Source organism: Ctenopharyngodon idella, chromosome 9, assembly GCF_019924925.1.
Source record: "Ctenopharyngodon idella isolate HZGC_01 chromosome 9, HZGC01, whole genome shotgun sequence".
NCBI lineage: Eukaryota > Metazoa > Chordata > Actinopteri > Cypriniformes > Xenocyprididae > Ctenopharyngodon > Ctenopharyngodon idella.
Genome location: NC_067228.1, coordinates 31,390,567 through 31,416,585, shown reverse-complemented (window position 1 = coordinate 31,416,585; position 26,019 = coordinate 31,390,567). Strand labels below are relative to the sequence as shown.

The window sequence follows — 26,019 nt, the reverse complement described above, 5'->3', positions numbered from 1 at the left end:
AAGCATATTAGCAGCTAGTGCATATGCAATGTTGTATAAGGATACAGAGACAAGCTTGCTGAACTTTAAGTGGAAACAGGCTTCGCTTTTGTATTCGCATATCTAACGGAGCTACAGCAAGTATTTTGTACAGCAGCAGCAGCAGCTGTGTACTTTTTGTAGGCCTAACGTTACCTGTTGCTAATTTGAGTGAGATGAGTTTTGTGTCGGCTAATGAGTTGATCATGCAATGTGAATATTATCATGAATTAAAATGCAAACGATGTTTTCATCTTATTTACATACTAAGTACACGAGCAGCTGTATTCAGATTTATATTGGGCATATTTCATAACTACAGGGCGAACAGCGATTTATGCAATGTCTGTATGTTACCGTCATCTTCACGTAGAATGATATTTATCATTTCAACTTACTTAGAGTGTGCCAAGGCAGTTCCATGTATTCTCAAACGAAGCAAGAGCGCCTCAGTCGATACTTTAATAAGTAATTTTGTGTTATAATCTGTATAGTATATAATCTATGTTGCGCTCTAACATCAGGTGTTTTCTATATGCGGTGTGTTTTGCAGCGGCGGGCAGTGTGGCTGATTCATGGACATGCATTTGTTGATTTGAGCGGTGGCTGCATGTTTACTATCTGTCAGAAATCACTCTCTCTGCTTAAAACGCCGAGGTATTCGTTTAACAACAGGAGTGTAAATAGGAGACACTTTGCAGTGTGGGCAGCTCATTGATGTAACGGCACTTTCTGAGTTTCCTACTGAGATGAGTGAACAATTTTTTGCATGCTCTCGTGGCCACAAGTTTTCATTTGTGTTTATGCTGTGAGGACCGACAGTCGGTTGCACTTAACATTGCATAACCATTGCATGGGACAAAGATATAATATGCCATAGTAATGCATTAGCATGCAAAAGATATAGAAATATTGATTCAAATTATTTTGAGTTTCTATTGACATATCATTTAATTAATGACTCATAAATCTAAATGTTTCACAGTACATTGCTATTCTTATGGTGGAGACGTTGCTTGCACAGCATCTGTATTAAAGCATCCTCACTAAAATTCTGGGAAATTTACGGATTCTGGAACCGGGCTGGGCATTCATGTCTAAACATAAACCTTTTCTTCTAATCTACAAAACATTAACTATGTCTTATTTGTCTTAGAGGGTGTTTACAGTCTTGCACTTGATGTAGGAGTAAAATACAAGCATACAGCAGCAGCGATACGTATTTTATACAGCAGCAAGCCATCACTGCAACTAAGCATAGTGGACATGAGAAAACGGATTGCCATCTGACCAGGACTCACCTTATTTGCTCAGCTTTCAACAATGCTTTCAAAGCTGATGTTTTCATGTACCTATGTGTGTTTCGGGCTGGATCAGCTGAATGCGTGTTAGAGTCATGCTCATTATTTTTCCGTTTGTCCGAATTACTTCACTTTTACAATAGAAGTATACAGGGTTTGACAATGACAATTATCAAATGATGCTAAATCATTATACTATTTATTTGCTCAGGTGGTTGTGGAGGGTTTCTTTTCTCATCTCTATTAGCCTGCAACATTTTACCATTTGTTAAAGCCACACATAATGTGTGTTCTAATTGGTTATGTTTGAGCCTTTTGGCTCAGGCACACATAGTCATAGGCCACTAGAGTTAAGCCATTCGGCGTAGTAGCCCAGGCACACATAGTCATGTTGTTCACTAGAGCTAAGCCATTCGACGTGGTAGCCCAGGCACACATAGCCATATTGTTCACTAGAGCTAAGCCATTCGGCTTGGTAGCGCAGGCACACATAGTCTAATAGGCTACTAGAGCCAAGCCTTATGGCCCAAAATACTTAGTGGCATGCATACACTGGTATGTAGGCACATATGTAGCCACACCACATTGGTAAGTTACCAGGGACACCCTTTAAAAAGGGGGTACACTAGTTCACTTAGGGCTACACTGCGAGATGCTTCACGTGCCTTATATGCACCTCATGGCAGCCCACTTGTCTAACGGCTATCTGCTTGGGGGGAATAATGCTTAGGCAGATCTAGTCTGCCAAGACCAAGCATATGCCCCATTTCTCATACTCAAAACTAATGGGCCAGGCACACATAGCTAGCATACACACGGTTCCTATGGCTCTTCAGAGCAGCAGCAGTACATATGTTTTGGCGGTAGATCTGCTGGTGGGTGAGGGTGAATCGTCATCTTGCCTTCTGCGTGATGAGGGATTTTCTGACATACAGTACACTTGGCTTGTATTGTTCAAATATCATGTCACCTGCTCTGTTGGGGGGTAATTCCTGTACGCTATATTGTACAGCAGCAGCATGTCTTACTTGCTCACAGCAGCGTGTCGTGTATGTATTGGCAGTAGCAAGACCCGTACTTGCTCTGCAGCAGCAGCAGCAGCAATAATCAACAGCAGCAGCAGCATAAAGCAGCAGCAGCGTAGCAGATCTATTCCGCCAAGACCAAACACATCTACGGCACTGTCCCAAATGGCACACTTCTATGCACTTTCGGTCTTGTGGACTTACAATGGCTGCAGCGTGCGCGTGTCCGTTAAGTCCACGAGACCGTAGGGTGTCTCATTTGTCAATTTTAGGCTTCAGAAGGGTGCTCGTGAGCACCCCCTTTGAGGCCGATATGCGCCCTCGATGCACACTTTTGCTGAGCCCGCACTGGTGCAAGCTCTGCGGCAGACTTCTTCCCGACAATCAAAGCGACGTTACGTCAAGAAAGTGTGGACTCGTAGGAAGGTCGTGACTGTTTAGGGTGCCATTTGGGACAGGGCCTACATTGTCATAACCATTACCATGCCAAACACTCCGAGAGTTGTCATGACAGAACTTGCCCTTAGGCGGAGACGTACCTGGCAATAGATATCACAGTCATAGGGACGGTGTTGTGAAAGAGAATCAGCCGGGGACTTACTGAACACTTCCTGCAGATCAAGGTACTCCTCAAGCACGTTAGACAGGCGCACTGACTTATCCTGCAACACAGAAAAAGACACAGACGAACAAGCAGACACAACGCAGAGACGGTGTTAAGACCCCAGTCTATGCGTGGTCAATGACGAACAAGCCAGGGGTGACCAAGAACGATAGGAGCCAGAGGAGAGTCAGTGAGCAGGAACGATAACTCCTCAGAGTGATTACTAGAAGTAATGAGGGTTATCAGGCCGGTGGTGTGTGCGATAACAGGCAGGTTCTGTCCATTAAGAGCATTAACTGTAATTTCATGTTTGAGAGGAATATGGGAAGCTGGAGGTGTGAAGCCAAATTACAGTCCATAAAATTACCTGCTCCAGAGTCCACGAGTGCCTGACAGGAATGAAAATGGGAAGCCCATTGCAGTCTAACAGGGAGGAGAGTGGTGGAAAAGGATTTTTCCAAGGTAAATCCACCCGACAGTAACCTCGGTTCTACTGCCGGGCTTTGCCTTTTACAGGACAGTTAGCTGCGATGTGTCCAGCAGTACCACAATAGAGACACAGTCCTTTTAATCTCCAACAATCCTTCTCCTCCCGTGTTAGCCGATCTCTGCCCACCTGCATGGGTTCTTGATCTAATGCAGGGCTGACCGTATTACAGACACTGGAAGCAGAAAACTCAGGAACTTCAGGAAAAGCTTTTGCAAAGCTTGTTGGTCCCGTCGTTGCAAACGAGCATCCACCCGAAGAGCCAGTTCGATGAGTTCATCAAGATCTGTGGGTAATTCAAGGGTGAAGATCTCCTTTTGAATACGGTCAGCCAACCCATGCAGGAACATGTCCCACTGCGCCTCCTCATTCCATCTGCACTCAGTCGCCAGGGTACAAAACTCTATAGAGCAGGGGTGTCCAACCCAACCCTGCTTCTGGAGAGCAACCGCCCTGCAAACTTAAGTTCCAACCCTGCTCTAACACACCTGTCTGTAAGCAACCCTGAACACCTTGATTAGCTGATTCAGGTGTGTTTGATTGGGGTTGGAGCTGAAATCTTCAGGATGGTAGCTCTCCAGGAGCAGGGTTGGACACCCATGCTATAGAGTAATCTGAGATGGGTCAATGTCTTTGACGTAGATCTCCCAGCACGCGAGCCGCCTCACAACCCGCGACTGTGCGATCGAAGACCCACCTCATTTCATCCGAGAGCGCTTGGAACGAGGAACAGCAGGGATGTTGATTCTCCCACACCGCCGTTCCCCACAGAGCCGCACATCCAGATAATAACGTCATCACCAGAGCCACTTTAGACTTTTCAGTAGAAAACGTCAAAGGCTGTAGAGAGAAGAACAACGAGCACTTAGTTAAAAATGCTCGACAGAGATTGGGCTCACCGGAATATGGTGCAGGAGGTGGTAGACAGGGTTTGCTCTGATGGCTTGTCGTCACTGAAGCTGGGAGAACTGGCGGTGGGGGTGGCGCAGTGGGCGATCTTGTTGTTTCAGTCTTCAGATGCTGAAGTTGGGAAGTGAGCTCGGACACCTGCGCTACCAAGGCTTGCACAGCGAGACCCGTAGCAACCCTTTGTTCCTCTTGACGATCCATGCGAGCACTGTTGCTTGACAGGAAATCCCGTAAATCAGAAGCATTCGCTGAATCCATTGTGGTCAGATTGTTCTGTCACGGGAAATAATGTAATTGAGAATGCAGAAAACACGATTTATTAGAACAAACTTTCAGCAGAGCAGAGAAAGCAACAGTCAGATGCCGTGGGTGCTGATGGCAACAGTCTCTTGGCAGTGCAGGGACCGCAATGTGCAACCAGTCCTCCAACAGGAGTAATATCTAACAGGAGGAATATCCAAACAGGCTTGAAACAGGTAATCCAAACGGGGAAGAAGAACACAACAAGAGAGACAAAATCACAGCCAGGAAACACACCGCCTGAGAACACCAACGATCTGACACAACGAACCATGACAAACTGTGTCAGTAATGCATACAGTAGGCTGTATAACAGTAACAAATGCATTTAAGAGTAACTTAATAACTGTATAATAAAAGAGTAACTTAAGCACAGTAAAGTAAAACAAATTAATTTTTTCAAGGCTTAAGCCTAGTCTCAGACTAAAATGCATGTGTGAGCTGTTTTAACTGAAAGACATCTTAAAATATGTCACTGCCATTGTTTTGTCTCAAGATGGACACCAGTAGTGTTTTTTTTCTAAGGCACATTTATAAAAACATTTAAAAATCTAAGCCCTGTCTGTGAAACCAGGTGTTAACTCAGTGTTACAATTGCTTCTCTCTTGTATAAATCTTGTGTAATTGAACTGGGTTATGCCTGGTATGTAATTGTAAATAAACTATTTGTACTTTCAAATTGTGCAGATGTAATATTAACATTTATAATATATTAAAATAATAATTAGTACACTAAAATAATATTAAGACTGCATTCTAATGTTAATAAAACCACCTGTGACGAACAGGGCGGGCGAGAGCCGTGAGGGAACGGCGCGAGGCCAGTGACGCAAGTGATAATGAGCGTCAGCTGCGCGTTGCACCGGTCTTGAGTCTCACGGAGGAGCTCTGGAAGCATAAAAGGGGAGCGATGATAGTGAAGGACGAGAGAGGACCAGGCCTGGACTTTACTTTATGTTTCATTATGTTTGTGTGGCCGGCAGACATCCATGAGGGTCTGCCGGCATTACTTTCGTTTTGTTCTTTGTTTATTTTATATTAAAGTTATCATTCATTATCACTCGCGTCACCGGCCTCGCGCCGTTCCCTCACGGCTCTCGCCCGTCCTGCTCGTCACACCACCTCCAGGTGAACTTAAAAAAAAAAACACACACACAAGAAAACAGTTTTCCTAAAAACAAAGCACAGTTTATTAAACATTCAGTAACAAACAAACAGCCCATATGAATCAAGAAAAACTAAATTTCAGCAAATTTTACACACAGGCTTCTGTACAATCCGTTTGCAGGGGTATATGCATAAAACAGAGATTTAATGAGCAGATCTGGCTTTATTCTTCAGAGACCTCCTGAGATGACAGCTACTGTTGACTAAAATCAAATGACATTCAGATTATTTTTATGTTGTTTGTTTCAGATGTGCTGAAGTGAAACTAGGCCCAACCCTGATGATGATATTACAGAGGTTATTAATGCAGAGCAGAAGCTTTAAACAGCAGGAGCTGATAAGGTTAAACATGAGATGTAGCGATTGTCCCAATGCAGTATTCACAGGCGTGTCATGCTGTAATACTACACCGCTGTGTGATAATTCACTGGCCCTCACTCAACCTCTATTAGGCTTCCCTTCCATTGATGATGTAGCAACTCATAATGTAACAGCTGCACATAATGTAGTAAGTATTACATTATTATTGTAATAAAATGTTCATAATGTAATAATTCTCTCAAAACTTCATAAAATCTTATTTTAAAATCTAACAATTTTTACATTATGAGAAATGTATTACATTATAAACTCACCAAAACGTTGTCATGTTTTTACATTATGTCCAGTTATTACATTATTAGTTGCTACACATGGCAAAGATGTGTATTTAGAGTGTATTCCACGATATTGTCACATTATCAACTGAAAGTGTTTACGGACTGTGTGCTTCTGGCCTGTCAAAGATGATATGTGACTGCTGTGACAGTTTGACAATTTACAAGTCTGACTGCACATACAACACACAGAACATTTATATAGTCAAACATAAACGTGTAACACATGAAAAAGTTGGACATTCCTATAATACATTAATAATGTGTTTAAAAATAATAAATTAAATAAATGAAGTAAAAGGCAGAAGTGGTTTCTTCCTGGACAATGTGTGGGTATTTCGTAAAAAAAAAACTACAGCATCGTTCAGAAGTTTGAGGTCAGTAAGATTTTTTTTAAAGAAATAATTTTATTCAGCAAGGACGCATTAAATTGATCAAAAGTGACAGTAAATACTTGCATTACAAAAAATTCTATTCAAATAAAAACTGCTCTTTTAAACTTTCCATTCATCAAAGAATCCTGTAAAAATGTAGAACAAGTGTTTTCTACATTGATAATAAGAACCATTTCTTGAGCACTAAATCAGCATATTAGAATGATTTCTGAAGGATCATGTGACACTGAAGACTCAAAATTCAGCTTTGATCACAGGAATATATTACATTTTAAAATATATTAAAATTTTGAATTGTATTAATATTTCACAATATTACTGTTTTTACTGTATTTTGATCAAACAAATGCAGCCTTGGTGAGCATAAGAGACTTCTTTCAAAAATAATTTAAAAAATCTCATCGACCTTAAATTTTGAACGGCAGTGTATATAAGTGCTGAACTGCTGATGTTTAATAACTGAAATGACAATACTTTGCTAACAAATAAGAAAACAGCATACTTTGTTCAATTCATATTTTTCTATTTTAAGACATTCAAAATTATCCTCATTATGCTAAATGACATCAATGATGACACTCATGACCCCATACTATGAAAACTGAATATATTACAGGTTAAATGGTGGATGGTCTGTTATTTCTACATGCATGTATTTGTACAATAACCTGTCAAATATTCTACATTCTTTCATTCATCTTAATGAAGCTATGAAAAATATATCTGCTGCAAGTAAGGATCACTAAATTTCCCTTCACACCCAATCGTCAACCACATTCTGTCATCGTTTATTTACTCTCATGTTGCTCCAAACCAGTATTTGAGAAGTACTCATACTTATAGAGCTCCAAATATGTGCTAAAAGTATCATAAAATTGAAGAATCTTCCAAATTAAGCTCTCAAATCATATTCATAAAACGGATAGTTCCCGTCCTTGATAATGCTTTTTGAGCCACGTTCAAAGCCGTTAATTACTCTACAGACATACACCTGTGACCGCATTACATCAGTATTACTGCACCACTGTGTCTGTGTGTTGACTTCTGAAGAACTACATTGGTGGAAGAACAATATGTCTTTTTATCAATAGCATTACATTTTTATGCTAGTGTGTTTATTTTATGAAACCTTGCCAGGTGTGTGGAATAAACGTTTTAAGCCACCAAGATTTACACTGAATTTAGAACAGCTAAGTGGGTTTTAGGCACTAACAATGCCCCTTAGCTGCTCTAAATTGACTGTAAACCATGGCTTCTCGGGGATTATTGCTTTATTAAACTTCTGCACATTCAAATTGGCATGTTGCGATCATCATAGATGTCAAACCTAATGTGATATATTTGAATATATGTGAACACAAATGAGTTTTTTTATTTATTTATTTTTTTATTTACTTGGAGCAGCATTAACATTCGTCGAAACATCTCTTTTTGTTTTAGCACATCTTGCAGGTCTGGAACGACATAAGTAAGTGATGACAGAATTCTCATTTTTGGTTGAACTTTTCCTGTAAACCTTCTCCGTACAACTGAACATACAACAACATCCAACTACTGGTCTGTTTAGGAGTCTCAAAGTTCTAAAACAAATCATCCTAAGCCACTCCCACCCATATGACATTCAATGATGTCACTACTCCTAGCTCTGCAATTCCCACAATTCCAGTGTCCTTGCAGTCCTTCTCAATCTATTCATGGTCTCCCTGGGTCACAAGTCATCACAGAGCAGGCCAAATAACTCTACAGGAAACACTGTGTACAGTAAGTGCACATTCCAAATGATATGATATAATGTAAATGACATTTAATGTTGAAGAACAGCATGTAACATGCTAGAATCTCCGTACTTCAGCCCATGTTCTCGTCTCACAAGGTGTGTCCCATACTGCTGCTGACCAGTCCTTTAACGTTTGTCACAGGTCTGACATCATGTAGCTGTTTGCGTCTGTCGATAAACGCAGCGAGTCTGATGGTGTCCAGTGGTGTTTTGGAGTAATCTCCACTATGAGCGCTGACCCACGGGTGCTGAAGGCACGAGGCTGAGCTCGGCCTCTTTCTGGGGTCCTGGTTGAGCGTGGACACGATGAAGTCTTTGGCGGCCTGGCTGATGCCGCAGAAGTACTCTTCAGGAAAGCAGAAGTCCAGCCTGCAGATGTTGACGCAGGTCTCCTCCAGACTCTCGTCCAGGAACGGGGAGACTCCGCTAAGCATGACGTAGGCCAGCACCCCTACACTCCACACATCTGTAGACAGGGACACCGGGGTGCCCTGGATGAGCTCTGGAGCGGCAAACTCAGGGTTCCCCAGGAGGAGATGCACATAGCGGTGACCCGAAACCTGTACTGCATCGCCCAGATCTGAGAGCTTCACGCAAGGCACCGGCACGTGGAGGTCCACCAACAGATTTTCAGGCTGAGGAAGAAGAAAGACTTTCAAGACTCTGCACTAGGTTTCTAAACTCTGTTTTAGACTTGGTGCTTGTTTGTACAAATGCTAGTGTGATGTGGATGGTTGCCAGGATGTTGCTATGTGGTTGTTAAGGTGATGTTGGTTGCTGCTATATGCAGGCTTCTAGCAGGTTTTTATCAAAGTCCCTTGCAAAGAAAGTCAGTTCACTTGGCCGCCATATTGGCGGCTATTTCGGTCATGCAAGACCAACTCACTTTAAAATGAAAATTAAGACTTACTCATCCTCAAGCCATCCTAGGTGTATATGACTTTCTTCTTTCTGAAGAACACAATCGGAGTTATATTAATAAATATCACTGACGCATCCAAGCTTTATAATGGCAGTGAATGGGGGCAACAAGTTTGAAGCTCAAGAAAGTGCATCCATCCATCATAAACGTTCTCCACACAGCTCCGGGGGGTTAATAAGGCCTTCTGAAGCGAAGTGATGCACTTGTGTAAGAAAAATATCCAAATTTAACAAGTTATAAAGGAAAATATCTAGGTTCCACCAGACCACTTTCCGTATTTAACTTACGAAGAAAGTGTAATGCCTCTCGCCTTTCAAAACGCAAGTTCACTACGTCTTACGCCTTTCGTATTCAACTTACAAAAAAGTGTAACTGACGCGATGTCAGTTATGCTTTTTTCGTAAGTTGAATATGGAAGACGGTCTGGTGCAAGCAGAATATTTTACTTAAACTTGTTAAATATGGATATTTTTCTTACACAAACCCATCACTTCGCTTCATATGTTTGTGTTTATGTTTATGATATGGATGGATGCACTTTCTTCAGGTTCAAACGTGTCAGGATATTTATTAATATAACTCCGATTGTGTTCATCAGAAAGAAGAAAGTCATATACACCTAGGATGGCTTGAGGGTGAGTAAAGCTTAAGGGTAATTTTCATTTTAAAGTGAACTAATACTTTAAATGGGGTAATACTGAAATCTCATACCGAAAATTCTGATTAAGCTCACATTTTAATAATTACATATTTCAAATCAGTAATAAAATCGTTTTAACAAAATTGTTTCTTATGCTCAAATAGTGTTAAAAAGTGTATATTTTAAAGTTGGTCCAGCCAACGTGCAGTCTCAAGACACTGATGGTTTCTATGAGAACTGAAGCTTTGTCGATTGACTCTTTTATTTAGAAGGCGGGACCTCCTGTATTACATCAATTATATTTTGCATTACAGTTTCTCCCTTTCATAGTAATATAAGTGAACAATCTTGGTATATACAGTCTTTGGTTTTATTTAGGTTTTTAGCATGCTGCTATGAAGTTGTTAGGGTTTTCTTGGTGGTTGCTCTGTAGTTGCTAAGATGTTAGAATTGTTTTTAGAACATTGTTATGCAGCTGGTTACTTGATCTTGGTTAGTATCGTATTGTTAGATGGTTGCTAATGTTGCTAGTTTTATTTTAGGTTTTTAGCACACTGCTGCATGGCTAAATGTACTGGTGGTTGCTTGGTGCTGCTATGCAGTTGCTAAGGTGTTCTGAGTGGGTTTCTTTGGATAAGTGTCTGTTAAACTTCTACTTTTTACTAAATAAGCTCTAAATATGCTGATGTGGTGGTATAATGTTTCACCTTGAGGTCCAGATGAGCTACTCTGCAGATGTGCAGATGCTGCAGAGCTTCCAGTGTGTCTTTAATGAAGAACGCCACCTTCTCCTCCATCAGCTCATCGTGAGCCACTAAATAGTCCAGCAGACGCCCATCTTCAACACTGAACACATAAATATGATCATATCAATGCGTCATTTAAAAAAAAAAAAAAAAGCCTTTGGTCGATGCAACTGGAAATGCAAAAATACTAGTTTGTATCTGCGTTTTTGGTCTCATGCCAGCCACACTCATATTCCTTTGTGGTCTGGACAATTCCAGCATGAATATTCTTCAAAACATCTAATTTTGTGTTATACTACGTTTAAAAAAAAATATACAGCATGTATTGATCTCATGACATTACATCCAGCATTTAAGCATATGTTATAACTAATCCTGACTGATTAAAATGATTAAACTAAGACATAATTAATTTCCAAGACCACGTATACAACATAACTATCAGTCTTTGCATTTTCATGACATTTAATTCGTAAAACGACTTTGATTCCAGAACTGGTTCTAAGGCTTGGCTATCTATCACTGTTACCGGAAAAAACTTTTACCCGGCATGGGCCATTCTGGAAGCCAAAAACCCAGAAGTGTGAAAATGGCTAACTGATTTGTCTAGTCTAGGCTCATAACTATGGAAGTTTGTTTCCACCACTGAATAAAAAGGAAAAAAAGGTAAAAATAAAAAGGTAATTGTGAATTTTTTTTCACAATTCTGACTTTTTTTCTCAGAATTGCGTGATATAAACACAATTCTGACTTTTTCCTCAAAATTGTGTGATATAAAGTCACAATTGTGGGTTATAAAGTCAAAATTGCATGACAAAGTTGCAATTGCAAGTTATAAAGTCAGTCTTTTTTCCTCAGAATTGGACCTTATAACTCGCAATTGCGAGTTTGTCTCACAATTCTTAAAAAAAGAAGTCAGAATTGTGAGATATAAACTTGCAATTGCAAGAAAAAGTCAGAATTTCAAGATACAAATTCGCAATTGCGAGACTTTATTTCTTTATAACTCACTATTCTGACTTTATTTCTCACAATTGCGAATTTATATCTCGCTATTCTGAGAAAAAAAATTCACAATTATCTTTTATATTTTTAAAATTCTGTGGCGGATACAAGCTTCCATATATAACTGTTGTGTCAATGGAAGTGTATTTGCTTTCCAAATGGATTTACTCACAGCTCAAGAACCAGCATGTAGGCTGTGGGCGACTCATAGGTATCAATCAGCGCCACCAGCTGGGGATGCTGGACATGACGTAGGATATCTGCCTCATGGGCAACCTGCTCTTTCTTCTGCATCTTCTTATTGACATATTTCACAGCAACCTCCTTCTTACTGGCCTTACTGAGACACTTCCTCACCACTGAGAAACGACCCCTGAAACAGGGAGCATATGGAAAAAAAAAAAAAAAAAAAATGTCAGAGTTTGTTACTGACAGGATCAATGATGCTAGACTGCATTTTAATGAAGGTAAAAACATATTTATCTTTACCGTCCAATTTCACATAATTCTGTGAAGGCAGATTCAAAGTTGTCTTTCCACTGGATTCCAGTGCCGTCATATGTTGAGGCTTCATAAAAGAGAGAGAAAAAAAAGAGAATAAGAACAGTGTTTTGACAGAAGAATCAGTTTTGTTCCTAAACCTTGTGCTGTCTACCAAAACAATACTTTACAGTAGGCATTCTCAACCCTGGTCCTGCAGAGTTTAGCTCCAACCCTAATCAAACACACCTGAACCAGCTAATTGAGCTCTTCAGGATTACTAGAAAGCTACAGGCAGGTGAGTTTGATCAAGGTCCTCAAGGACCAGGATTGGCAGGCATCATGTACAGTTTTGACACAGGCTTTTCCAAAGGGTATACGTGGCATAATTATGCTTCTTTCTACTTTATTTTTGCTGAAATAGAAGGTAGCATTGCATGTATCTTTACCCGACAAGTCAATCCCAGATTGCAATGCAACAAGCTCAGTGAAAAAAATTAAAAGTTTAAAATCAGTTAAAAATAGTGAAATCGGATTAAAAGGTTAGTTCACCCAAAAATGAAACTTCTGTCATTAATTACTCACCCTCATGTCATTCCAAACCTGTAAGAGCTTCGTTCATGTTCAGAACACAAATTAAGATCTTGGATTTCATCAAAAATATCTTAATTTATGCTCTGAAGATGAATGGAGGTCTTACTGGTGTGGAACGACATGAAGGTGAGTAATTAATGACAGATTTATTTCATTTTTGGGTGAACTAACCCTTTGAAGCCATAATTTTACCCAACATTTGTGTGTGTTGTGGACAGTATGTTTGTGACTATCAAACTCTACTGAAATCAATTGCACTACAAAAAATCATATTCTTAATGAGTATTTTGTGAGAAGCAACAATGTGTAAAATATTGAAATGTTTAATATATTATATCTTGAATATATTTTGTCTTACTGCACTGGCAGATTTTTTTTTCTCTTCTTTTTAACTTAAATTAACAACTAAAAATATTAAAGTAACATCAAAAGTAAATGTTATTAATAATGGCTTTTTTTTTTTAATTGTAGAATTTCTTTTGCCATTATTAATCAAATTTACCTGTACTTTTAATGCTTAAAGTAGTTTTAAGTACAGGTAAATTGTATTATTAATGGCAAAGGGGGAAAAAAAAACCCCAATGTTTTCTAAAAATATTAAAGTGACTGATATTAAAGCTACTTAAGCATCAAAAATAGAGGTAAATTGTATTAATAATGGCACAGCTGATGGTACCAATGGCAGCCTGAGTGGTGGTTTAATAGAAACTGTAGGATATGTAAGAGTGTACTGTTCACACAAAAATTAAAAATTGTCATCATTTATACAGCCTAATATTGTTAGAAATCTGGATGAGAGAGGAAGGTAGTTCCCTTAGAGTAAAGCACTTCTGTTTGATGTGATTGTCCTCACCTGTGCTGGGTAAAGTCACCATGTTTGAGGGTTCACTGGGTGGGCTGATGCCCCAGGGGTTACTGGCACTGACTCTGAACTGATAGTGCCCACCAGGAATCAGATTCTCAATCTTCACACACACATCTGCAGTGGAGACCACTGACTTCTGCCACACCAGAGAGTCTGCACACAAATACACACAAAATAACAGAAATGTAGTTTTTCTTTAAGTGTTTCAGTTTATGAATCTTAACAGACATTATAAGTTTCAGGATGAATAACTTTAACTTTGCAGACAAAATAGTATGCATGGAGCTAAATAAAGATGCTATACTCTATACTTCTGTAGAAATGTATTTATTTCTGAACTCTTCTTGCACTAAAAATACTAAAACAACAATAGTATACAACAATAATATATATATATATATATACATACATACATACATACACACACACACACACAGGTGCTGGTCATATAATTAGAATATCATCAAAAAGTTGATTTATTTCACTAATTCCATTCAAAAAGTGAAACTTGTATATTATATTCATTCATTACACACAGACTGATCTATTTCAAATGTTTATTTCTTTTAATTTTGATGATTATAACTGACAACTAAGGACAATCCCAAATTCAGTATCTCAGAAAATTAGAATATTGTGAAAAGGTTCAATATTGAAGACACCTGGTGCCACACTCTAATCAGCTAATTAACTCAAAACACCTGCAAAGGCCTTTAAATGGTCTCTCAGTCTAGTTCTGTAGGCTACACAATCATGGGGAAGACTGCTGACTTGACAGTTGTCCAAAAGACGACCATTGACACCTTGCACATGGAGGGGAAGACACAAAAGGTCATTGCAAAAGAGGCTGGCTGTTCACAGAGCTCTGTGTCCAAGCACATTAATAGAGAGTCGAAGGGAAGGAAAAGATGTGATAGAAAAAAGTGTATAAGCAATAGGGATAACCGCACCCTGGAGAGGATTGTGAAACAAAACCCATTCAAAAATGTGGGGGAGATTCACAAAGAGTGGACTGCAGCTGGAGTCAGTGCTTCAAGAACCACTACGCACAGACGTATGCAAGACATGGGTTTCAGCTGTCGCATTCCTTGTGTCAAGCCACTCTTGAACAACAGACAGCGTCAGAAGCGTCTCACCTGGGCTAAAGACAAAAAGGACTGGACTGCTGCTGAGTGGTCCAAAGTTATGTTCTCTGATGAAAGTAAATTTTGCATTTCCTTTGGAAATCAGGGTCCCAGAGTCTGGAGGAAGAGAGGAGAGGCACACAATCCACGTTGCTTGAGGTCCAGTGTAAAGTTTCCACAGTCAGTGATGGTTTGGGGTGCCATGTCATCTACTGGTGTTGGTCCACTGTTTCTGAGGTCCAAGGTCAACGCAGCTGTATACCAGGACGTTTTAGAGCACTTCATGCTTCCTGCTGCTGACCAACTTTATGGAGATGCCGATTTCATTTTCCAATAGGACTTGGCACCTGCACACAGTGCCAAAGCTACCAGTACCTGGTTTAAGGCCATGGTATCCCTGTTCTTAATTGGCCAGCAAACTCACCTGACCTTAACCCCATAGAAAATCTATGGGGTATTGTGAAGAGGAAGATGCGATATGCCAGACCCAACAACGCAGAAGAGCTGAAGGCCACTATCAGAGCAACCTGGGCTCTTATAACACCTGAGCAGTGCCACAGACTGATCGACTCCATGCCACGCCGCATTGCTGCAGTAATTCAGACAAAAGGAGTATTGAGTGCTGTACATGCTCATACTTTTCATGTTCATACTTTTCAGTTGGCCAAGATTTCTAAAAATCCTTTCTTTGTATTGGTCTTAAGTAATATTCTAATTTTCTGAGATACTGAATTTGGGATTTTCCTTAGTTGTCAGTTATAATTATCAAAATTAAAAGAAATAAACAAATATATCAGTCTGTGTGTAATGAATTAATATAATATACAAGTTTCACTTTTTGAATGGAATTAGTGAAATAAATCAACTTTTTGATGATATTCTAATTATATGACCAGCACCTGTATATATATATAGCAAAAGCAGATAACTCCACATTTCATGTTTCAGAGTTAAACTAAACCAAGTAATTGCTTTGTCATTGCATTTAAAACACACTCAAACACACTCACGCACACACACACACAAAGGCAAAAACGACAACCAAGGGTTCAGCATGTAAGACATGTATGGTGTACAAGGACTTGAAGGAGTCGAAATTATAAATCCTCTATCACTTTTAGTCAACAAAACTCCCCTCAGCTAGCACGTCTTTTCGAAGTGACTAGCACCCTTGTCAACTGACCTGAATACTGCGCGCTGATTCGCTAAAACGGACTTATCAGTTTCTGTACACAAACAACAAGGGCACTTGTCGGTTTCTGCTGTAAAATGTGAACTCGCGACGACTCGCTTGACAGTGGACAATACCGGCTTTTCTGGTTCAGAACATGCTATATGTGGAGAATAACGCATAGCAGTCAGAAAAAGTGGCATTTAACGTTTTTGCAAATTAACTCTTCACATGCATTGCGTGTTCATGCATTTTGTGGGTGGAGCAATGAAGGGAGAGGTGTGTCTGTTTGGGGTGATTTCAAATATCAACTGTTTCACAGAAATCTCTTACTGCACCTTTAAATCACTGAGCACAGAAAAGGTGACGATATGTAAATGTGGGCAATCATATGTTAATGTGCTCACAGTTGTGACAACACAGAGCTGTTTAGTTCCAATCAGTGTTGTTGGTGGATTGGGGAGGAATCTAAATGTGAGAGTAGAGAGCAGAGTTTTATTCTACATTGTACAGTACATCAAAGTCTTTTATTTCAAGAGAGCAACATGAGCCGATTAAGTGTCTCTCATTACAACAACAATATCTCAGTGGATATTTGTCAGTGTTGCTGTGCCAAGAGTGCTGGGACTTGGCAGTGTGTAATTGTTTACCTTCCTGCCTGTATTCCACAGTGTAGCTGGAGATGGCAGAGTTTCCTGAGCTGGCTGGGGGAAGCCAGTGAACAATCACTGCAGTGCTGCTGGCTTCCTGAGCCACAGGTCGAGCAGGGGCTGCTGGGATACCTGGACCAGAGAACAACTCTAATTACAACATGTGGACAGATGAACACCCATCTTTATTTCTCTCTGTGTCTTTTCACCTTGTACTTTAATAGATGCAGATGAGGAGGCTGTGCCATGATCGTTCACAGCCACACACGTGTAGATGCCGGTATCCTGTGGCATTAGATTACAGATCTTCAACACGATATCACCTGTATCCCTGAAGTGGATCAGGCACAGCACACACAGATTGAGAAAGTTATTTTCAGATGAATAATCAAATGGCACAGGTATCATTAGTAATAGTGTATGACTGTATGTAAACATCTGTCATATAAAATAGCTTATTCAGGGCAGTAGAAAACAAAATCCAACCTGTTATTGCAAAATATAAAATCAACATTCAGCAAATATAACAAGAAACACGCTATGTGTTGTTTATGTTTAAATTACATGTATCTAGGTCAAAGTTCATACAGTAAGTCATAACATAAACATACTTGGATATCAGGTTTAGGGATGTATTTGAACTTTTTTATGTGCTCCATAGAGAGTTAAAGATGTGATGTGTATGTAATAATAAACAGTGGGTAGGGAGTGGGGAAAAAAAAAAAAAAAAAATCACAAAAATGTGTTTTGGTTGTACAGTGCTCTTGTATAGGTGGATTAAAAGCCACAGTCACTGGTGCAGTTGATAAGAAGAAAATTGGAATCTTGGAGGAATCATGGGACAGTTACATAACAGTGAGACTTATGTGGTCACATGGGTGCAGTTTTCCCACAGAACAAATTCAGATGACATTCTCCATTCCTGAACACTTTCCTGAAACCAATCAGTTAAACTCTAATAAACACATTTCAATAGAGAATTTCAATAATCCACTCCAGGGTGGATTGTACCAGGAGAACAAGTGTTTTAAAGGGTTAGTTCACCCAAAAATGAAAATTCTGTCATTAATTACTCACCCTCATATTGTTCCACGCACGTAAGACATTCGTTCACTGCTTACATGCAGCGCTTCCAGGTTCTATGTGAGAGCGTCACCTCAGTATTGGCCGACGCGGTTTATGTGAGCAGCCTGACACATGCGTGTGATGCTGAAGCAGGAGTTGGCCAAAATTGAGTCGGTGTTCTGACATGGAACCTGGAAGCGCTGGACGTAAACAGTGTAGGAGAATGACACAGAAGAGAATATATTGTTAAATAAAGTCATTATTTTTTTGTTTTTTTGCACAAAATTTCGTATTCTCGTCGATTCGTAAAATTTAGGTTGAGCCACTGCAGTCACGTCGGCTGATTTATCGATGTCTTTAGGTACCTTTTTGGACCATGAAAGTGGTGGATAAATTGCTGTCTATGGACGAGTCATATACCTCTCGGATTTCATCAAAAATATCTTAATTTGTGTTCTGAAGATGAACGAAGGTCTTATGGGTGTGGAACGACATAAGGGTGAGTAATTAATGACAGAAATTTTGGGTGAACTAACCCTTTAAAGGGATCATATGATGTTATTTTAAAAGTTCATTATTTGGTTTATTGGGTGTAAAAGAATAGGTTAACACGCTTTAATGTTCAAAAACATTATCTTCCACATACTGTACATTATTACAGCACCTCTATTCCCAGTCTGTCTGAAATGCTCTGATTGAGTTCTGGTTTTTACAAATCCTCTTCTTCCAAAAAGCTCAGAGTGCTCTGATTGGCCAGCCGACCCAGTGCTCTGGGATTGGCCAAACACGTGGGGCCTCATTTATAAAATGTTGCAGAGAAACCGTGCAAATTTGATCTTACGATCATTTCTCAGATGTGTGTATGTGTGATTCATAGAATCAACGTACGCCTCTCTTTCAGATGTGAAATCTATAAATTGCAAATGATCTTGAACTTGTGCGCAGCTGAATGGTTTCAGTTTTCCGCGTTGTAAACGACACCTAATTAATGTCATTAACATATAAAAGACCACCAGCCATTGTCCAAATCCTTTATTTTAGCTTAGTAATAATAGCTTAGATTTCCAAAAACCTGCAAAACTCTGACAAGGAAAGTGTGTACGTCTGCTCAGACCCTGACGTGGTGCTAAACACTTTTCCATGTCAAAGACCGTTTTTACAAATATGAGTGTTAGCATGGATTTTAGCGTATGCACACTCTACGATCAAATCTGTGTGTACACACACTTTATATATGAGGCCCTTCAAGCGTGTATCGGAAATGTGAGGACCTTTACCATAATCGCAAGCTTCAGCTTCCAAAGCCTCTATAACAACTCTAAACACAAACAGTTAATGTTGTCGGTTTTACCGTATCGTTTGAGCCCGAGTCCAATTCTGAAATGTGGATTGATCGGAACCAACTTTGCAAACACGATTTGTGTATAGCCAGCGTTGTACTATCCCAAGTTCAGGAAAAAAGGCACTGAATACAAGCAAACTTTTGGGTTGTACTGCTTAGGATCAGTTTTATAAATGAAGCTTAACCACTGATTTAATCAGTTTTCGGAAGGCCAAAACAAAGTGGGTTTGCTTTCGCATCCAAACACACAGACATGAAGACAACACTACAAATTCACTGAAGCCTCATCTTCTTTCTTTGCGTATGCCTTTGGGAGGGCATTATGCTAATATGTGACATTGTGACGTAGGCTCTGTCCCAAATAGCACACTTCATATGCACTTACAGTCCTGTGGACTTACAATGGCCGGTGCATGCATGTGAGCATGAAGTCCACAAGACCATATGGTGTCCCATTTGTCATTTTAGTTTTCTGAAGGGTGCTCATGAGCGGCCCTTTTGCGGTTGATATGTACCCTCGATAGGCACTTTTGCTGAGCCCGCACTGGTGTGAGCAGACTTCTTCCTGGCAGTCAAACGGAGTAGGAAGACTGCGTGTGTTTAGGGTGCCATTTGGGACAGAGCCGTAGACATTTGTGAAAGTAATATCTGGACTTTGATGGATGCATTTTAGGCAGGTCTGGAGCAGTGTTCTCTGTTAGATTAAATCCCTTTTGTGGGAAACTATGAGTTTTGTAACTGTGCAGTTCAGCCACCACCAGATACATTACACACGCAAGGAAAAGGAAAACATATGGCTTCTTTACCTTTCCTGAGTTTCAGTTTAACTCGTGCTCACAGTCTGTGTTGTGACCGATTGTGGATTTGTACCTGATATTGATAGTGAATCGGTTATTGTTGACCAGCAGACTTTGATCGGGTCCTTTCAGGGTGATTGTGGGCTTGGGTCGAGCGCACACTTTACAACACAGAACCACCGTCTCCCCCAGAGCACACGTCACGTCCGCTAGAGGGGTCAGGAACTCTGGAGCCACTGTATTACAGATGCAAGATTTAAAATCAGACTACACCATTTATTTATTAAAACACACAACTGCTGTATATGAAAAATCCACATAATAATATAAAATTTCACGTGGCTGATTCAAATTCTAAAACAAGCTACATGTGACATACATATGACCACTCAACAATATATAGGGTAAGATGTGGGCTATTAAATATGTATAAATTCATATGTGTGTATATAAGTCACAGAATACATTTACCTTTCAAATTAATTTATTATCTGCTTTGTCTGCCATCATTTTATGAAATAATTATTCAAGAAATGTTACCTGAGCACAAAATCAGCATATTAAAATGATCTCTGAAGGATCATGTGACACTGAAGATTGGAGTAATGATGCTGAAAATTCAGCTTTGATCACAGGAATAAATTGTTTTAAAACATATTCAACTAGAAAACACTTCCTTTAATAAGTTTTTACTGTATTTTTTGATTAAGTAAATGTAGCCTTGGTGAGAAGAAGAGACTTTTAAAAATATTTTTTCTTTCAAAAACATTTAAAAATTGTAATGTTTCCAAACTTTTTACAGGTACTGTACACACACACATACACACACAAAAAAAAATATAAATAAATAAGAGACACAGAGAGAGAGAAACAGTACCTCTCAAAAGTTTGGAAATATTACAATATATAATAATATTACCAGATGTTATCAGAAGTAATTTATACATATCTCTTTAAATAATTCACATTTTGTGCTATAAGAACTAAATGAGCAAATATTTCTATTTGTTACCCTTAACACATTGGCTCATGCATCATAATCCTGCACATGCTAAACTTGTATCTAAATGTAACAATTTATAAGTAAATGCACATCGCGTCTAATGGGGCATCTTCCCACATCTTACCCTGCTAGTGAAAAATACAGACAAACCGAACATCACAGCATCTGTACATTCATAAACTCACCCTCTTGGATGAAATTAGGGTTCAACAACTGCAAAACAGACAGATGAGTGTTACAGATGCATACAGAGGTGCAGCATTTCAGAGGGTCATATAAAGCACTGATTCTGAAGGAAAGCTTAATGTTGTGTCACTTCAGCACGAGCCAGCAGAGGGCAGTACCATCGCATGAGATGACAGACACTGGCTGAATTTGAAATAGCATACTACTCTTACTATTTCTGCCATATAAACAGTGTTGGGGAAAGTTAAGGGGAAAGTCTTGCGTTACAATATTACCTTTTATGGAAAGCTATGCATTACGTTAGGTTTTTGTGTTTTTCTCACCTGGGCTTGGCTTGTTTGTTGGTTTTGGTTTTTGGCAAAATGTTAAAGGCCCTTTCACACCAAAAGTGAAATTGAATAAGCCTTAGGCTGAAGGAAATGCATATTTACGCCTGTACAGTAGAGGGCGCAGTTCAAACAAACCTTTCAGTTGTGCTGCCATTCTGGATTGCAGAAGAATAGGATGCAGGAGAAGGAAGTTCAACACTCTTATTTCAGCAGTAAAAAATGTGATGTTTTTCTAAAATCATACTTGCTTAGTATGGTTGAATTGGATCATCAAAGATCAGCAGCAAAGACACTGGTTAATAAAGTGAGATTAAATACAAAGTATATTTGTGTAATTTAACATTTAATTATTGAGTAATATTCAGAGTTTGCATTTCACTGTTTTCATTCATTTTGAGGAATACTGAATTTTTCATGTGATCATGTTCACATACAAGGCCTCTGCACTTAAAGGGTTAGTTCACCCAAAAATGAAAATAGTGTCATTGCTTACTCACCCTCATGCTGTTCCACACCCGTAAGACCTTCGTTCATCTTCGGAACACAAATTAAGATATTTTTGTTGAAATCCGATGGCTCAGTGAGGCCTGCATAGCCAGCAATGACATTTCCTCTCTCAAGATCCATTAATGTACTAATAACATATTTAAATCAGTTCATGTGAGTACAGTGGTTCAATATTAATATTATAAAGCGACGAGAATATTTTTGGTGCGTTAAAAAAAAAAAAAAAAACGACTTATATAGTGATGGCCGATTTCAAAACACTGCGTCATTAACAGGGTATCAGCGGTTAAAAAGCATTAAAAGCCATTAAATGGATTTTGTGAAAGATAATTTAAGAAAAATAATACTACAAGTTTATTTTGAATATAGCCTTCATAATTAATAACTTTGATTTGCTGTCGCAAAATATGTACATTGGTGTGATACACACGCGGAACCAGTTTGGTAATTGCCACCATCCGGTGCAAAATTGCCGTAACGCCGTTTTGGACAGCGGTGGCCGGGGGCTTGGAGATGGAAGGCTGCATCAGTGTTGCCAACTTAGCGACTTTTCAGACCCCTTTTGCGACTTTTTTTTTTTTCCAAGAAAGACTTGTTAACCTGATCTAGATTCCGAAACCCCCCCTTTACAGCCGCACGAGCGCGAGATCTTGCTTTCCTGCCGCATGCGCATCTCTCTCTGCGTCTGTTCTGTTCAGTGACTGACTGAGAGGATCAGCGCATTCAGTTGAGGATGTGCGAGTGTGCGCTCTGTCAGAGAACAAATAAAATAGATACTATTGCTTCTAACCTGAGTGATCATTTTACGTGTATATATAGCCAAAATCACATTAAATGTCTTTATATTATGTGTATGGTGATTTTGTCAGACAACGTCTCGATTATAAATCAGGATTTTAGCGCTGGTTTAACATGTCAGGGCTCGACATTAACGCTTGTCAAATAGTCCGGGTTAAATTGATTTTTTGAAGGGGCAAGTGAAAGAGAATTTTACTTGCCTGGCTTGACAAGGAGTCTGATTCAAAGTGGAGTTTTTATAACTGGATACAGTTAAGCAAAATCACACGACCAATGCTGTTTTCCTAAATACAATCACGATTAAAAACGTGACACTGATTTCATTACTGAATGATTCAGCGTTTTGAACGAATCGGTTCAAAGATTCAATGACCTGTTCATAAACAATTGCCTCATTCTTGAATGAATTAGCCATTGTAACGAATCGTTTGAACGAATGACTCAATGACCCCCCCCCCCCCAACATTTCTTATGTGTATTTTCAAAAAATATTTAAAACAATCCCATAACATTATTTAATACAGTTGTATTTTTTTTATTGTTGTAAATTATTTAATTTGATTGGTAACAGCCTTTAGTGTCTTATTCTAATTGAATTTGTTGATCAAATTTAAGAATTTAAAATGAAAGATGAATCATACAACATGAATCATACAACATGAATTTAAAAATGTCAGATGATGATAATCATACAGCAGATTTAAATATATCAAAGCTGCAATATTCTGAAAGGATATTGTTTCAGAATAAATTTATATTTACACCAAGCAACTGTTCTACTTGTACAAGTGAATGACCGATTTACTTGTCTGAAGGACAAGCACATGACAAGGCTATGTCGAGGCCTGCATGTAGTATTAATCGGCCGCGTTTCAGTCACCATTTCATATTGTCTGACAACAAAAACAGAAAAATATATAGATGAAACAATTGTATTGGGAATTTGGCTGTATAAAATTATATTATGTGAGCAAAAAGGGTAGCTCCAGAGAAGCAAACAAATGTAAAGGGCTGACACTTGGCAGAATGCGAATACAACAATGACATGATGAATATTCTAATTGCGGTATTATGTAATTTATCGACATTTATTATATATATATATATATATATATATATATATATATATATATATATAAAATAAATGTCGATAAATTTTTACATTTTTAATGCCATATATATATATATATATATGGCATTAAAAATTTAAAAATTGGCATTAAAAAGGCATTAAAAAGCATTAAATTAGATTTGATGAAAACTGCTGAAATCACGTGACTTTGGCGCTCCGAACCGCTGATTTGACACAAAAGATTCATAACGCTCCGAAGCTTCATGAAGCAGTGTTTTGAAATCGGCCATCACTATACAAGTCGTTATTTTGTTTTTTTGGCGCACCAAAAATATTCTCGTCGCTTTATAATATTAATATTGAACCACTGTACTCACATTAACTGATTTAATGGATCTTGAGAGAGGAAATGTCATTGCTGGCTATGCAGGCCTCACTGAGCCATCGGATTTCAACAAAAATATCTTAGTTTTCATTCCAAAGATGAACGAAGGTCTTACGGGTGTGGAACGACATGAGGGTGAGTAATAAATGACATTATTTTCATTTTTGGGTGAACTAACCCTTTAAACATGGGGACAGGAGAGCTGTCAGTCAATAAATGTTAAAACAAAGTAATTTGTAATCTGATTACGTAATTTCCGTTACTTGTTATGCGTTACCCCCAACACTGCATATAAAGATATGGGAAAATATCAAGAGTAGTATGTTAGATTGCTATTTGGTATTCAACCACCGTCTGTTCAGAATAGCATAATATCATACTATTGATGCAATTTCTGCAGTGTGCTATATCCTGTAAAATGTGAAATCCTGAATCCGGACCAAATACACTGGCCAAAATGAGAAGTACAGTATAGAACCACAGCACACTGCTTGTGATTTCCAAAACCCAATGCACTCCAACTGACTTTGGATTTCTAGTGTGATGTAATAATGATATCAAACACAAATCTCTCTTTTATTTGACCGGCAGCACATTATTATTATTATTATTATTATTATTTTATTATTTTATTATTCTGGCTGTCGGAATGGAAGTCCCGCCTTTCAGGTATAAGAGCCAATCACCTTTCTGACAGAGGTAGCACCTGGTCTTTCTACTCTAGAACAGTCACAAAAAAGACTTTTAGCCTGATTTGAGGTAAAAAAGAAAAATATGATATATCAGATTTTTGCAGATTAGCCACCAACTGACCACACTTTCTCCAGTGAGAAATTTAATGCCACTGAAATAAACATGCACTCAGTGAGATCATGTGACATATATACTCTTTGAGACATTGATTACAGTATAAGCTAGCATTTCTTCCTGAACATTGCAAAAGCTTTTCACTAGGGTTGAGGCCCGTTCACACCAAGAGAGATAACTATAACGATAACTATATTAGCATCCACACCAACTGACAATAACGTTCTGTTTATTATAAGCGCATATGGTTATGCTGTCTGCAGTTCAAAAGCTCAAGCTCTTTTAAGTCAGGTGAATTCGGATTGGCTGTCAGTGTTTTTATCGTTCATGTTCTGAAAGTGATCTCAGCAATTATCGTTCCTTAGTGTTGTTATCGTTAAAGTTGTGGGGTGGACTTTTCATAGAATTAAAATGATTATTAAAACTTTATAGTTATAGTTATTGTTATAGTTATCATAATTGGTGTGAATGGCCCTTTATACCAGTCACTCCACACAATTAGTTAAAATCATAATTTACCAACAACAACTTAAGCCAAATAAAATGTAAAAGGGCTTCAAAAGCTATTTACTATTCAGTTCATTTTATTTAAAATAATACCACCAATAAGTAAATAAAAAATATTAATCTACTGGGCAGCATGCATTGAGATCAGTATCTCTACCTCCATACTAGTTTTGGGGTCTAGTTCATCCTCACAATCGGACTCGTCTGAGCTGCGGGACTCCTGTGGTTCGGGTTGAGAGAGAGAAATGTTACACACTCACAAGTACAGGAATACAGAGGGATGGAGTTTACAGTCTGAAAGAACCCCAGGCCAAAATGACAGGAATACAACAATCCTTATCTTTTGAAATTAACTACTTATTCATATCATCATCAGTATCATTTT

General features: G+C 38.7%; 1 protein-coding gene across 7 annotated transcripts in view; it reads right to left on the bottom strand.

Annotated features, from left to right (window-relative positions):
• Nucleotides 1–5,807: 5,807 nt before the first annotated feature.
• Nucleotides 5,808–26,019, bottom strand: part of kalrna (kalirin RhoGEF kinase a) — a 252,578-nt gene continuing 232,366 nt past the window's right edge. For all 7 annotated transcript variants that reach the window (XM_051905418.1, XM_051905419.1, XM_051905420.1 and 4 more), the window contains 10 exons: nt 25,792–25,854; nt 21,229–21,256; nt 20,114–20,276; nt 17,046–17,167; nt 16,837–16,968; nt 13,880–14,044; nt 12,442–12,520; nt 12,125–12,325; nt 10,909–11,047; nt 5,808–9,274 (listed from right to left, as the gene is read on the bottom strand). In XM_051905418.1, coding sequence (XP_051761378.1) covers nt 8,729–9,274; nt 10,909–11,047; nt 12,125–12,325; nt 12,442–12,520; nt 13,880–14,044; nt 16,837–16,968; nt 17,046–17,167; nt 20,114–20,276; nt 21,229–21,256; nt 25,792–25,854 — 1,638 coding nt within the window. In that variant the 3' untranslated portion in view covers nt 5,808–8,728. The remainder of the gene's footprint in view (nt 9,275–10,908; nt 11,048–12,124; nt 12,326–12,441; nt 12,521–13,879; nt 14,045–16,836; nt 16,969–17,045; nt 17,168–20,113; nt 20,277–21,228; nt 21,257–25,791; nt 25,855–26,019) is intronic.